The following is a 12,895-nucleotide window of genomic DNA, read 5'->3' on the forward strand; positions in this document are numbered from 1 at the left end:
CCGGATCGAGCACAACTTCGGTAAAGAGACGAGGCCCGAAGAAAAAGTTGAGCTCGGATGAAAAGTTTGAGATCATACAAATCGCGTGCGACGGCCAACCGATTGAACCCTACCGGACAAAGAAGGCATTTGTTGCTCAGTGCGGGGTTCTGGTTAGGGACAAGATCCCGATCAGCATCCAACAATGGTATAAGCCTAAGAACGAAGACCCTGAGGTGTCTTATGTCAATGAGATGCAGAAAAAGAATCTTTGGACTGAGCTGAAGTCAAATTTCACCCTACCGCCGGAGGATGATCCGGAGAAGCCAGTTATAGAGCCATTAATCAAGTCTTTTGCTCTGAGGAAGATGGCAGACCTATTCAGGAATTGGAAGAAAGACCTCAATAGGTATGTCGAAAAAAATGAGACACCAGAATTCATGGGCAAATATGAGAAGATCAGAGATGACTGGCCCGCATTTGTGGCCCACAAGACATCGGAAAAGAGTAAAAAGATGTCGGCGACAAACAAGAGAAATGCTGAGAAGAAGAAGCTTCACCATCGCACGAGATCAGGTGGCTACCTCATAGCCCGGCCTAAGTGGGCCAAGCCTGAGAATGATCTGCTTGATAAAGGGATCGAACCAGAGATAATGAACTGGCCAGAACGTTGCCAGACTTGGTTCTTTGGGGCCGGCGGATCCTTGGACCCTATAACAGGGAAGTGCATTTGGACGGACGAACAATTGGACATACCAGTCAAGAGGCTTCAGCAATATATCGAAGCAGCGCAGCAAGGGACGTTCGTTCCAGACAGGGAGAAGGACGAGCTCACAATGGCCCTCGGCAATCCTGAGCACCCTGGACGGACACAGGCACGCCAGGCTCCGTTTCGTGGAAGGCTGGATTTCCGGACGCAGGGGGTTACAAAACCCAGGAGAGGAGGAAGAAACTGGAGCAGAGCCAACTGCAGGCACTGCACGAAAGGGTAATGGGGCTAGAGGAACGAGAAGCAGATCGCAGCAAACGACCTGCCGAAGCTTCCCTCGAAGCTACCCCGCCATCTCAGCGGAGAAGCAGCGTGGCTTCCACCGAGCTGCTTCAGCCAGAGCATGCCTTGACGGCTCCTGCTAGCTATCCCGTGGATGCTATCACGGATGCTGAAAATTGCCACCTTATGGCGCAATGGAGCAATTTGAAGGTCAAGGCGGCTGTTGGCTCTGTTTATCCTACTAAACCCGACTCAACTTTTCACTGCCGGCCGATTCCAGAAGGATATGCTAAGGTGATGGTCGATGAAATAACGGAGGGATTTGAGGACCTCTGGCTTGACCACCCTACCGGTGAAGGGGAGTATTGGCTGGGTTCTGCTCTGAAGACTCCATGCCTATGGCGGAAGGATCTCATCAACCTTCCGAACTGGACGCCTCCGCCTCCTCCTCCTCCTCCGGCGAGTCAGGGCACTCCGCCTCCTCCACCGCCTCCTCCTCCGGCGAGTGACGATCAGGGCACTCGGCCGGCTCCTTCTCCGGCGCGTGGCGGCACTCCGCCTCCTTCTCCGCCTGCGCCGGCGCGCCCGAGCAGCCAGCCTCCTCCTTCTCCGCCTCGTTAGCAAGGGCGGAAGAGACCCGCCGCCGCTCCGGCTGCTCCGGCGCGTCGCAGTCCTTCTCCTCCGCCTCGTAAGCAAGGAAAGAAGACATCCGCTCCGTCTACTCTGCCGGCGTCTAGCAGTACAGCCAAAGGCGGGAGGAGATACAGATTCGGTCCTTCTCTGAAGACTCCAGAGAAGTTACCGTATGAGAAAAGAAAGGAGGAAAACGCGAAGATCGCGCAGACCGAAGTGGATGACTGGTTTCAAGGTTTGAAAGCAAAGAGACATCCACCTCCGGAGGAGAAGGTAGATCTGGTGAAAGCGAAGCGCACTCTGGCTGCCCTGACAAAACCACCCAAGTCTCCGCCGAAAGGCAACTATGAGCGCATTATTGGAAAGGCATTTGCCGAAGCGGAGAGGTCGGGAAGTACTAAAAGTGATCAAAGGATGAAAGAACGACGAGCTGGGAAACAAATTGCCCAGCTCGGCGAACAAGCGAAGCAATCGTGCCCCCCGCTCAAGGTGCCTGCTAGCGACATCGTCGATCCGAGGATGGTGCCCGGTTATGGCAATCCTGCAGATTACCTGCCCGACGATGTACATTATGATATCTTGGAGGTGCAGATACAAAGATACGAGTACGGGAAGCCTCTCGTCAAAGATGAAAGTTCTCTATCAACGATGATGCGAAGATTGCATGATTGGTACATGAAAACCTGCAAAGAGTCTGAGGGGAGGAGTACTTTGTATGTGAGAGTTAAAAAGGAGCATGACCTCCTTGGAATTGAACTGTTGCCTATTCCATTTAAGGAGTTCTATCAGTTTTTCAATCAATTGGCCATCAATAAAGCAACGGTCACCTCCTACTGTCTGTAAGTAGTACTACTTCCGTCATTAAGTCTCTCTATATAACTCAGCCCTTTCATTGCATGTATTTATAATTATCCTCACTATATTATGCAGATTGAAGATCGCCGAATTGAAGAAAAGACAAGTGGGAGATATTGGGTTCATTAACACGTATCTCATAGATGCAACTGAGGTTCAATATCGTGCCCAAGAAACCGAGGCCAACTTGCTACGATCGTTGGAAATAAATGAACACAAAGATATAATACTCTTTCCTTACAACTTCAAGTGAGTGTTACTGTCTTGTGGCATATTCGGTTTCCTTATTAGTCCAGGTTATAGTAATGTAATATTGATGAGTTATGCATGTGTGCGCAGCTACCACTATATTCTCCTAGAGATTAAGCTTGAGAAGGGAGTAGTAACTGTCTTAGACTCCAAGCGAAAAGATCCCAAGGAGTATGCGGACATGACTAAAATGCTCGAGAAGTAAGTTAAATCGATCATTATCCACCATATCAGCAACTTTGTTCATTTCTGATATCAAGTAATTGTTTTCTTTGTATGGTAGGGCTTGGAGAAAATTTACCAAAAAAGCTCCGGGACTACCGAAGAAGCTGCAATTTAGGCACCCGAAAGTAAGTACTATATAGTAGCATATTCCAGGCATCTCCTAGTGATTCAAGCGCTAGTTTCATCAATACCATTTAGCATGCTTGCTAATTATCAGTTTGATTGACCTCTATTTCTTGTAAAGTGGTTGTGGCAGGAACAAGGAAATGATTTCTGTGGATACTACATTTACGAGTCCATCCGCCACACGACCTGTGAGCGGGGCTACTCCGACAAACAATATGAAGTGCGTAAATAACAATATTCACAATTTTATTTTATTACCATCATTTGTGTTGAGTTTCATTCATTCATATATATATATATGTATTGACCCCCTTCTTAAAATTAGATGTTTCAGATGCGGGATGAACTCCTAGCACCAGATCGCATGCGAGCAATTCAAAAGGAATTGGCGGCATTCTTTCTTGACCACGTGATCGCTGAAGACGGAGAATACTATGTGGACCACGCGTCCGTATTTTAGGAGATTATATATTTGTAAAAGATAATTATTGTATATATGTAGCCGATAGTGTCGGATAGATATACGAGAACTTGTTGTTCGACCAATCTCTCGGAGAAGGAGAGGTGGTCGATATCACTTCTCTCTGTATGCATATATGTTCATGACGATCTTCTGTTTGCTTACTAGCTAGCTAGCGTGTCTAGCTAGTCCTCTCTATACGTATGTATGGTACGTAGCGTCGACCAAGCACGGACAAAAGAGAGGACACTTCTCTCTATTAATTAGCTAGCTATAGCACAATATATGAAACATCTAAATTAACCCCCCAAAACCCCCCAACCCCCCCCCCCCCCCCTTTTCAAAAAAAAACCCCAGCCACAGAAATGCTGACGCGTGGATGCCTATTGGTCCCGGTTGGTGCCACCAACCGGGACCAAAGGCCCTCCTGCCTGGGCTCAGCGGACAGGCCACGTGGAGGCCCATCTGTCCCGGTTCTGGATTGAACCGGGACTAAAGGGTCAGGGCATTAGTACCGACCCTTTAGTCCCGGTTCATGAACCGGGACTAAAGGCCCTCACCAACCGGGACTGTAGGCCCTTTTTCTACTAGTGCAATCCTGTTAAACATAAGATAAATACAAAAGAACCTATAGACAGAACGACATGACTGCATGATCATATGTAAAGTTGCAAACTGGACAATGTAAGTTCCATAATTCAACCCAAGAAAACTTCGGCAAACCAACATTTAGTTATTTAAATCAAAGTTCAGCTTATTTAATACAGAAGTGGCACTTGGATTAAGCATTTTTAAAACATGCATGCAGGGCTGCCGATACTAATTGGCAGGCCAACATATAAGAACAAATTTTGCTTCTTGTATTGCATATTTTCATAAAGCATGTACTGAATTGTCTGTGCAGAAAATGATTTGCCATAGATTGTCAAAGAGATTCTGTATAGTCCTTACATTCAAATAGCCTTAAAACTAACATAAAAATGCAGTAATCAATTGGCATAAAATGGTCTGCATACAATCCTCTGAAGTCTGCAATACAATACCACTTGGCAGGCCAACATTCAGAGAAGCATGTAATGAATTTAGCCTATAGAAATTCAGAGAACAATGTTATGAATTTAGCTTGTATAAATTCAGAGAAGCATGAGTGGAGGAGCCAATTCTACCTTTTTCTGGATGTTGTCTACCTTTTCTGAGGGCCTCAACGGGGCAGCGGCGGCGATCGACTGGAGGAGCGATAGCAGCCTGCTTTCGCATCCTTGGGATTATATAGTATTTTATTGCCAACATGGCATGAACAGACGGCCAGAGAATTAGTATTGAAGTTTTACCTCTTACATATACACCTAAATTAAGCAAGCATTCAGATACACAACGGTAACCAAGTGTGATACGCGTCAATATAAAAAAATGATCCCAAATATATATGAAATAAATAGATAATGAAACAAATCACTTCCAAGCAATAAATATGTGCTCTTGGAGATTCTAGAACGGAGTTCCTGGAGCTCTTTGAGGTAATCATTCTTTTTGTAATCTAAAACATGAACACGTGGGATGGTAACAAAAACTTTACTTTGCATTAAATATGTGCATGATCATAAATACAAGAGTTTCTGGTTGTAACCTGAAGGCGTCCAGCTGAATTGTAAAGGTTAATCCTGAAACTGAATCTAGTCATTTGCCCTTGATAACCTGCACATTCTCTTGTTAAGTTGTTAAGCACTAAAGATGACATGAACCAGCATATATATGTGCTGCTAAAAGACAGGTTCACATGTCCATTGACCAGCACTAATGCAGTATACATGACACATGTATCAGGGTATTACTATCCTTCCTCTTCATGGGATAACATAAAAATGGGTCATATAAGCGCTATTCTGGCAAATACTTTCCTGCCAGGCGTATGCGGACCAGGAGGCGGCTTTGACACCACCAGATGCTCAGCACTATGATTCGATGGAAGAGTGCCAATTGGACGCCGTCCCGACTCTCGCCATGGTAAAGGCCCCAGCCCCAGCCTCTTCCCCCATGTCCTGGTCTCTCCATTATTGCATCATTCCAGTTTGGTCACAGAAACCATCCTCAACCTATATAAGAAACACACCATTAGACAATCCATCCTTAATGAAGTTTTTGATGCGTCAACATGCTGTAATAAATAGCTAGAGGTTAGAAAGAGAGATCCTCCGCTCAAGCCTACTGAACAGAGAGGTTAGAAAGAGAGATTGGGTGTAGAGGCCTAGAGGGTGCAGTTGATCCTGCCGCCACCCACGCCCTTATGCCGGCACCGCCGCGACGCCTTGCTGCAGCTTGAGAGGGACACGAGAGTAGAGAGGGAAGAAGGAACATAGAGAGTGAGAGGGAGAGAAGCACCCTCGTCTGAAGAGCCTTCTCGGAGCTGCGCTCGTCGGCGTCAACGGCCCCTCCCCGTCATTCTTCTTCCACGTCTCTGCCGCAGAACCCTTGCTGCTGTGTGCGGCAGCAGCACCGCGTGGGCGTCAAGCGTCTGCTGCAGCGAACGGCGGAGGCTGCAGGGAGGGAGCACGGCGACCCGTGAAAGAGGGAGCGGCGGCGACGACGTGTAGGAGGCAGGAAGGGCTGGAGCGAAGGGCGCAAGGTGTACCGGGGCAGTTCGGGAGAAGATCGGGTGTTACGTGATTGTAGGGATTTCCTTTCTTTTTGGAATCGATAGCGATGCTGGCAGAGTTTTCGTCCAGTGCCTAAAATTGCTAAACGCACATCTAACGAGGATTAGTTATTAATCCTGACGGTTAGATTGATATGAGTGGGCCTGATCTAAGGCTCTAATTGTTTTGGTTTGTTTCTTGTGCATTAGATGGGGTGCAGTTAGTGATGAATATGTTTGCTTGTTTAATAGTAGTATAGATTCATGTATAAAATTTCATGAACATATATATATATATATATATATATATATATATATATATTCATATGTGATGTACACAAAAACTATAAATACATAGATTAAAATAGGCTTTCTCTTTGTTGTATTTGGGTCAAATATTTGTTTTTTGTGTAGCATGCAAATAATCAAATTAGTTGATGTGATTTTATACATACTTGAAGAATATCCATATGTATGTGTAGAAAAAAATGACATTTTTTAAAACTTTTAAATGAACATCATTCTTATTTTATTTTTTGCAAAACAAGCTCCATGGAGCCCGGCATTGCAACGCCACACTCCTTCAACGTGGTGGTGAAGTTCTTGTCGGACGCCTATGGTGACTTGCTTGGCTATAGCATTGACCTTTATAGTGCGCTCAAGCGGCAGGGCCACACGTTAAACTCTTGTTCATGTCACCCTTCCCCAGGGGCGCACTACTAGCAGTGTTCGGGCTGCGCGGGCAACTCCAGCGCTGACCTCTAAACCAGACATGGTTGGCCACCTGCACGTCCACCACCCCGACTGCCACCTCCGTCTCCGCTGGCCTTCTGCTTCTTGAGCGGTGCCGCATTTGCGGCCCTTCGCTTTAAGGCGGCGATTTTGCTACGTTTCCGAGTTGATTTTCCAAGCAAGCGTGATCGTCAAATCCTCCACCACGATCGTCTCTGGCAGCTTCTGCGGGTCCATGCGTCGGCGGCTGCAAAAAAGGAGCGAAATTGGGTGGAGAGCAACGGGATCAAAGAGGGGAGCGGGGGATTTTTTCGCGGAAACAACGCGGCCACCTACAAAAGCATGGGGTCCAACCTAGTTTTTTGTAGGCCTGGGGCGTCGGAGTCCTATGTGGCTCGTGTTCATACTCTCGCAAAGCCCCCCTCGTTTGGTTCCAATTTGCAAGAAAATTGCGCTCCGCTGCTCCACGGATCAATGAGGTCGGCGTTGGATGGCGTTTGAGGTTTGGACAAGTACGACCGGACAGATATCGGGAGTTTGGGGTCAGCCTTGGATATGCCCTTACCAATGCTCTTGTTTTTGTTACATAAAAAACCCCCTAAAATAATCTTATGATTTGATTGATGAGCTCCACCCGGGACCATGATGGAAGAAAAAAAGATCATGAACAGTTCGACTCGTTACCATTGGGATATGGACTATAGGATGATATACTAGCTAACCACTCGAATAAACTTTGGACAGAATCGGTGTACAGGGTGACAGCTGCGCGCGCGATGGGCGGCTCTTTGCTTCACCGACACCACTCTGGCCTCATGCTTGCATCATGACCGCAGGTACATGGTCGTGTGTACCAATCAAACGGGGTTCAGCATGGTAGGTACAAGACCTGATGCTAGATGTTTGCGCTGAACTAGTCAATGTGTACGTGCAATGCACGTTAATTTGGAAGTATATTAAGTGCCTGTGGATATTAGGTAGGATATTATTTGCGTGTTATTATGTGATTAACATTATATTTGGCATAAAATTAACTGCACACTAAATATTGGATTGACATTGAAGCAGTCTAGGTCGTTGGATTGACATGATTTGATGGCCGAGATTAATTGGATCTGCCCCTTTTGGTCTTTTTATATTGTTATAGATTATAGATTATAGATGTAAACATATCTCTGCTCCTAATGGAGCAGTTGGTAGTCTCAACTTTCGTCCCACTTTCATTGGTTTTTTTTCGTCTTAAAAAAATCTATGAAGAAAAACCAGCGAAAAAACCCGACAAGACCCGAACGCACGCACGCACGCACGGTGCCCTCGAGCGAGAACCTCTAGCACGCACAACTCGTAGAGCAGACCCATTCGCCGCCGCCTATCCCTGCGCTACCTCCACCCCTTCGCCGCCGCCCTCCCATCAAGCCGCCGCCGATCCTGGAGCTACCTCCATCCCTTCGGCGCCACCATCCCATCAAGCCGCCGCCGATCCTGGAGCCATCTACCCCGGGAGCGGCGTCTCTCGCTGCCGCTGTGACGGGATCGCCGCCGCCGAAGTAGCAGAGGAGACGCCGTTGACGAGGTCCAAAGGGATTCGCCGCCGCCACCTCCAGGAAAGCAGCCGTTCGTGGAACTATACCGCTGCCCGGGATCCACGCAAGAGGTCAGGTGCCGCCTCCATCGTGAGCCAGGCCAAAGGGGACGTCGTCGACATGCCGCCGAGGTCCTATAGGAGCCGCTGCCACCTTCATTGCGGATCTCCAGGTCACCGTCGGGACACCACCGCCGAGGTCCGGCATTGACACAGCCATTTACCACGGTACGTACATCTATTGGGCGCCATCCCGCCTTGTCCGATCTTAGCAGTTGCTTTGATCCCCTTCTCCGTGTGCTCGGTAGTCGCGCAGGGCGGCATGGACAAACGGCTGCCTCCGGGAAGTCGGGAGTCTCCAGCTGCAGGGACGTCGCCGGCCGGGTTACAATCCTTCAGATCCAGCGCGGTGGGGTGCGGTAATCAGATCGGCTCCAAATTCTGGTTGATGGTCTGCGTCGAGCACGACATTGACCCCACCGGCTACTATGTCGGCACCTCCGACCTGCAGCTCGAGCGCGTCAACGTCCAACACAATGAGGCCTCCTGCGGTCGATTTGTGCCCCACACGGTGCTCATGGACCTCGAACGCTGCACCGTGCCCTACAGCCAGATCTCCCCCTGCAATTTTTGTGCTCACCGTGTAGGTGTCTTCTCCAAGGCGTCCTTAGCCTCTGAACATCCCGCTCCATCAAGGTACCTACCCATGTTTCCAATTCCCAAACTGATTCTTTCACTTGGGCCAGAGGACAGTAGCCACCCTAAGATTAATCGTCTGAATCCATTGATAGCACTGCTTTGTTTGAGTTGAATTTACAAAGACTCCCACGGAGCAATGTCGTCTTTGTCAGGCTGTAATTATATGCCTCTGGATGGTCAAACCGGAAAAGTTTATGGAAGATTCAGACTAAATGTAGTGTTCCCTACAATGTTATAGCTTAAGTCTTGCTAACTATGCGCTTGGATATTTTTTTTTCAAGAAATGATGCAAAAATTGTTTGTGAATTGGTTATATACAAGATGTTACAAATATGTAATTTTAATTTTTGGAATGCCGAGATATGTTCAGATGCTTTGTTTACTGCTAAAAAATTGCAGCAGATAAGGACTGAAATTTGCTGATTTTGCTCAACATGGTGCTGCTTGATAATACTCAATCAAGATGAACTGACCATCATTGCTGGTGTTGATTACAGGTACATGCACTGAATTTTCCGTTGTGGCAAAGCTACCGTATTATAATCTTTCTAATTGTTGCTACCACATTTCAAAGGAAGAACACACTGATGCAAAAGAATCTCATTATCTAGCCATATGTAATCACACTTTCTTACTATGCAAACTGTCATAGGAGTAACCCACAGCAATGTCACTCCATTTTTGCTGTCTATTAATCTATGACAAAGGGGATGCGCTGGTGCCCGTGCCCGTTGCTATTCAAACAAAGGAGTAAATCTCGCAATTTTCAATCAATAAAGGTTATCTTTCCTATGGCTTTTGTTATTAGATACATGCAGATGTGTGTCACTTCCTTATATCATATATGGTTCCTAAAGTATTAGATGTTTCATATAACCATCACTTACCTTTTAAAAAAAATGACCATCAGTTATCCCGTGATCGCATTGGCAGTCCTCGTACATGTATTTTTATCTGCTTTAAAAATTATTGTGAAGCAAAAATAAAGTTGTATGTAAGAATATCCTAGATTGTGTTATCCCGTGATTGCATTGGCAGGGCCACACGTTAAACTCTTGTTCATGTCCATCCTTCCCAAGGGCCGCACTACTAGCAGTGTTCGGGCTGTCAGGGCAAAACCAGACATGGTTAGCCACCTGCATGTCCACCACCACGACCGCCACCTCCGTCTTCTTGAGCGGTGCCTCATTTGCTGCCCTTCGCTTTAAGGCGACGATTTTGCTATGTTTCCGAGTTGATTTTCCAAGCAAGCGTGATCATCAAATCCTCCACCACGTTCGTCTCCGGCAACTTCTGCGTGTCCATCCGTCAGCGGCCGCAAAAAAGGAGCGAAATTGGGTGGAGAGCAACGCGATCAAAGAGGGAGCACGGGATTTTACCGCGGAAACAACACAGCCACCTACAAAAGCATGGGGTACAACCTAGATTTTCATGGGCCTGGGGCGTCGGAGTCCTATGTGGCTCGTGTTCATACTCTCGCAAAGCCCACCTCATTTGGTTCCAATTTGCAAGAAAATTCCGCTCCGGCTGCTCCATGGATCAATGAGGTCGGCGTTGGATGGCGTTTGAGGTTTGGACAGGTACGACCGGACGGATACCGGCAGTTTGGGGTCAGCCTTGGATACGCCCTTACCAATGCTCTTGTTCTTGTTACATACAAGAAATCCCCTAAAATAATCTTATGATTAGATTGATGAGTTCCGAACGGGACCTTGATGGAAGAAAAAGATCACGAACAGTTCGACTCGTTACCATTGAGATGTGGACTATAGGATGATATACCAGCTAACCACTCAAATAAACTTTGGACAGAATCGGTGTACAGGGTGACGGCTGCGCGTGCGACGGGCGGCTCTTTGCTTCACCGACACCGGTCTGGCCTCATGTTTGCATCATGACCGCAGGTATGTGGCCGTGCGTACCAATCAAACGGGGTTCAGCATGGTAGCTACAAGCCCTGATGCTAGACGTTTGCGCTGAACTAGTCAATGTGTATATTAAGTGCCTTGCCTGCGGATATTAAGTAGGATATTGATACGTCTCCAACGTATCTATAATTTTTGATTGTTCCATGCTATTATATTATCTGTTTGGATGTTTAATGGGCTTTAATATGCTCTTTTATATTATTTTTGCGACTAACCTATTAACTGGAGGCCCAGTGCCAGTTTATATTTTTTTTGCTTATTTTAGAGTTTTGCAGAAAAGGAATACCAAACGGAATGAAACCTTTGCAAGGATATTTGTTGGACCAAAAGCAATCCAGAAGACTTCAAGTTGAAGTCTGGAACTCCACAAGGAAGCCACGAGGTAGGAGGGCGCGCCGGGGGGGGGGGGGGGGGTAGGCGCGCCCCCACCCGCGTGGGCCCCTCGTAGCTCCACCGACGTACTTCTTTCGCCTATATATACTCTTATACCCTAGAAACATCAGGGAGAGCCACGAAACCACCTTTCACCGCCCCAACCTTCTGTACTTGTGAGATCCCATTTTGGGGCCTTTTCCGACGATCTCCCGGAGGGGGAATGGATCACGGAGGGCTTCTACATCAACACCATTGCCTCTCCGATGAAGCGTGAGTAGTTTACCACAGACCTTTGGGTCCATAGTTGTTAGCTAGATGGCTTCTTCTCTCTCTTTGATTCTCAATACAAAGTTCTCCTCGATGTTCTTGGAGATCTATTCGATGCGGTGTGTTTGCTGAGATCCAATGAATTGTGGATTTATGAACAAGATTATCTATGAATATTATTTGGTTCTTCTCTGAATTCTTATATGCATGATTTGATATCTTTGTAAGTCTCTTCGAATTATCGGTTTAGTTTGGCCTACTAGATTGATATTTCTTGCAATGGGAGAAGTGCTTAGCTTTGGGTCCAATCTTGCGGTGTCCTTTCCCAGTGACAGTAGGGGCAACAAGGCACGTACTGTATTGTTGCCATCGAGGATAAAAAGATGGGGTTTATATCATATTGCTTGAGTTTATCCCTCTACATCACGTTATCTTGCTTAATGCGTTACTCCGTTGTTATGAACTTAATACTCTAAATGCATGCTGGATAGCGGTCGATGTGTGGAGTAATAGTAGTAGATGCAGAATCGTTTCGGTCTACTTGACATGTACGTGCTGCCTATATTCATGATCATTGCCTTAGATGTCTTCATAACTATGCGCTTTTCTATCAATTGCTCGGCAGTAATTCGTTCACCCACCGTAATATATGCTATCTTGAGAGAAGCCACTAGTGAAACCTATGCCCCCGGGTCTCTTTCCTATTATGTTACATCTCTTTTATTTACATCGCATCTTGTTTACTATTTTGCAATCTTTACTTTCCAATCTATACAACAAAAATACCAAAAATATTTACTTTATTATCTCTATTAGATCTCACTTTTGCGAGTGATTGTGAAGGGATTAACAACCCCTTTATCGCGTTGGTTGCAACGTTCTTGATTGTTTGTGCAGGTACTAGGGGACTTGTGTGTCGTCTCCTACTGGATTGATACCTTGGTTCTCAAAACTAAGGGAAATACTTACGCTACTTTGTTGCATCACCCTTTCCTCTTCAAGGGAAAACCAACGCATGCTCAAGAGGTAGCAAGAAGGATTTCTGGCGTCGTTGCTGGGGAGATCTACGCCAAGTCAAGACATACCAAGTACCCATCATAAACTCTTCTCCATCGCATTACATTATTTGCCATTCGCCTCTCGTTTTCCTCTCCCCCACTTC

The 12,895-nt window shown here is 46.6% G+C and overlaps 1 protein-coding gene across 5 annotated transcripts; it reads left to right on the forward strand.

Moving 5' to 3' along the window:
- The first annotated feature begins 8,191 nt into the window (after nucleotides 1-8,191).
- LOC123093644 (tubulin beta-5 chain) lies at nucleotides 8,192-11,318 on the forward strand. Of its 5 annotated transcripts, none has more exons than XR_006445462.1 (4): nucleotides 8,192-8,692; nucleotides 8,773-9,160; nucleotides 9,563-9,660; nucleotides 10,976-11,318. XR_006445462.1 is itself a non-coding variant. In XM_044515653.1 (3 exons), exons 2-3 carry the CDS (start codon nucleotides 8,787-8,789, stop codon nucleotides 9,567-9,569), a joined length of 381 nt encoding a protein of 126 aa, XP_044371588.1. In that variant the 5' UTR covers nucleotides 8,192-8,692; nucleotides 8,773-8,786; the 3' UTR covers nucleotides 9,570-10,076. The 5 variants fall into 5 exon arrangements, 3 of the variants coding, with proteins under 3 accessions (XP_044371588.1, XP_044371589.1, XP_044371587.1); XR_006445463.1 differs by having other exon boundaries at nucleotides 9,566-9,660; XM_044515653.1 differs by lacking the exon at nucleotides 10,976-11,318 and having other exon boundaries at nucleotides 9,563-10,076.
- The last annotated feature ends 1,577 nt before the right edge of the window (nucleotides 11,319-12,895 follow it).

Source organism: Triticum aestivum, chromosome 4B, assembly GCF_018294505.1.
Source record: "Triticum aestivum cultivar Chinese Spring chromosome 4B, IWGSC CS RefSeq v2.1, whole genome shotgun sequence".
In the NCBI taxonomy this organism is placed as follows: domain Eukaryota; kingdom Viridiplantae; phylum Streptophyta; class Magnoliopsida; order Poales; family Poaceae; genus Triticum; species Triticum aestivum.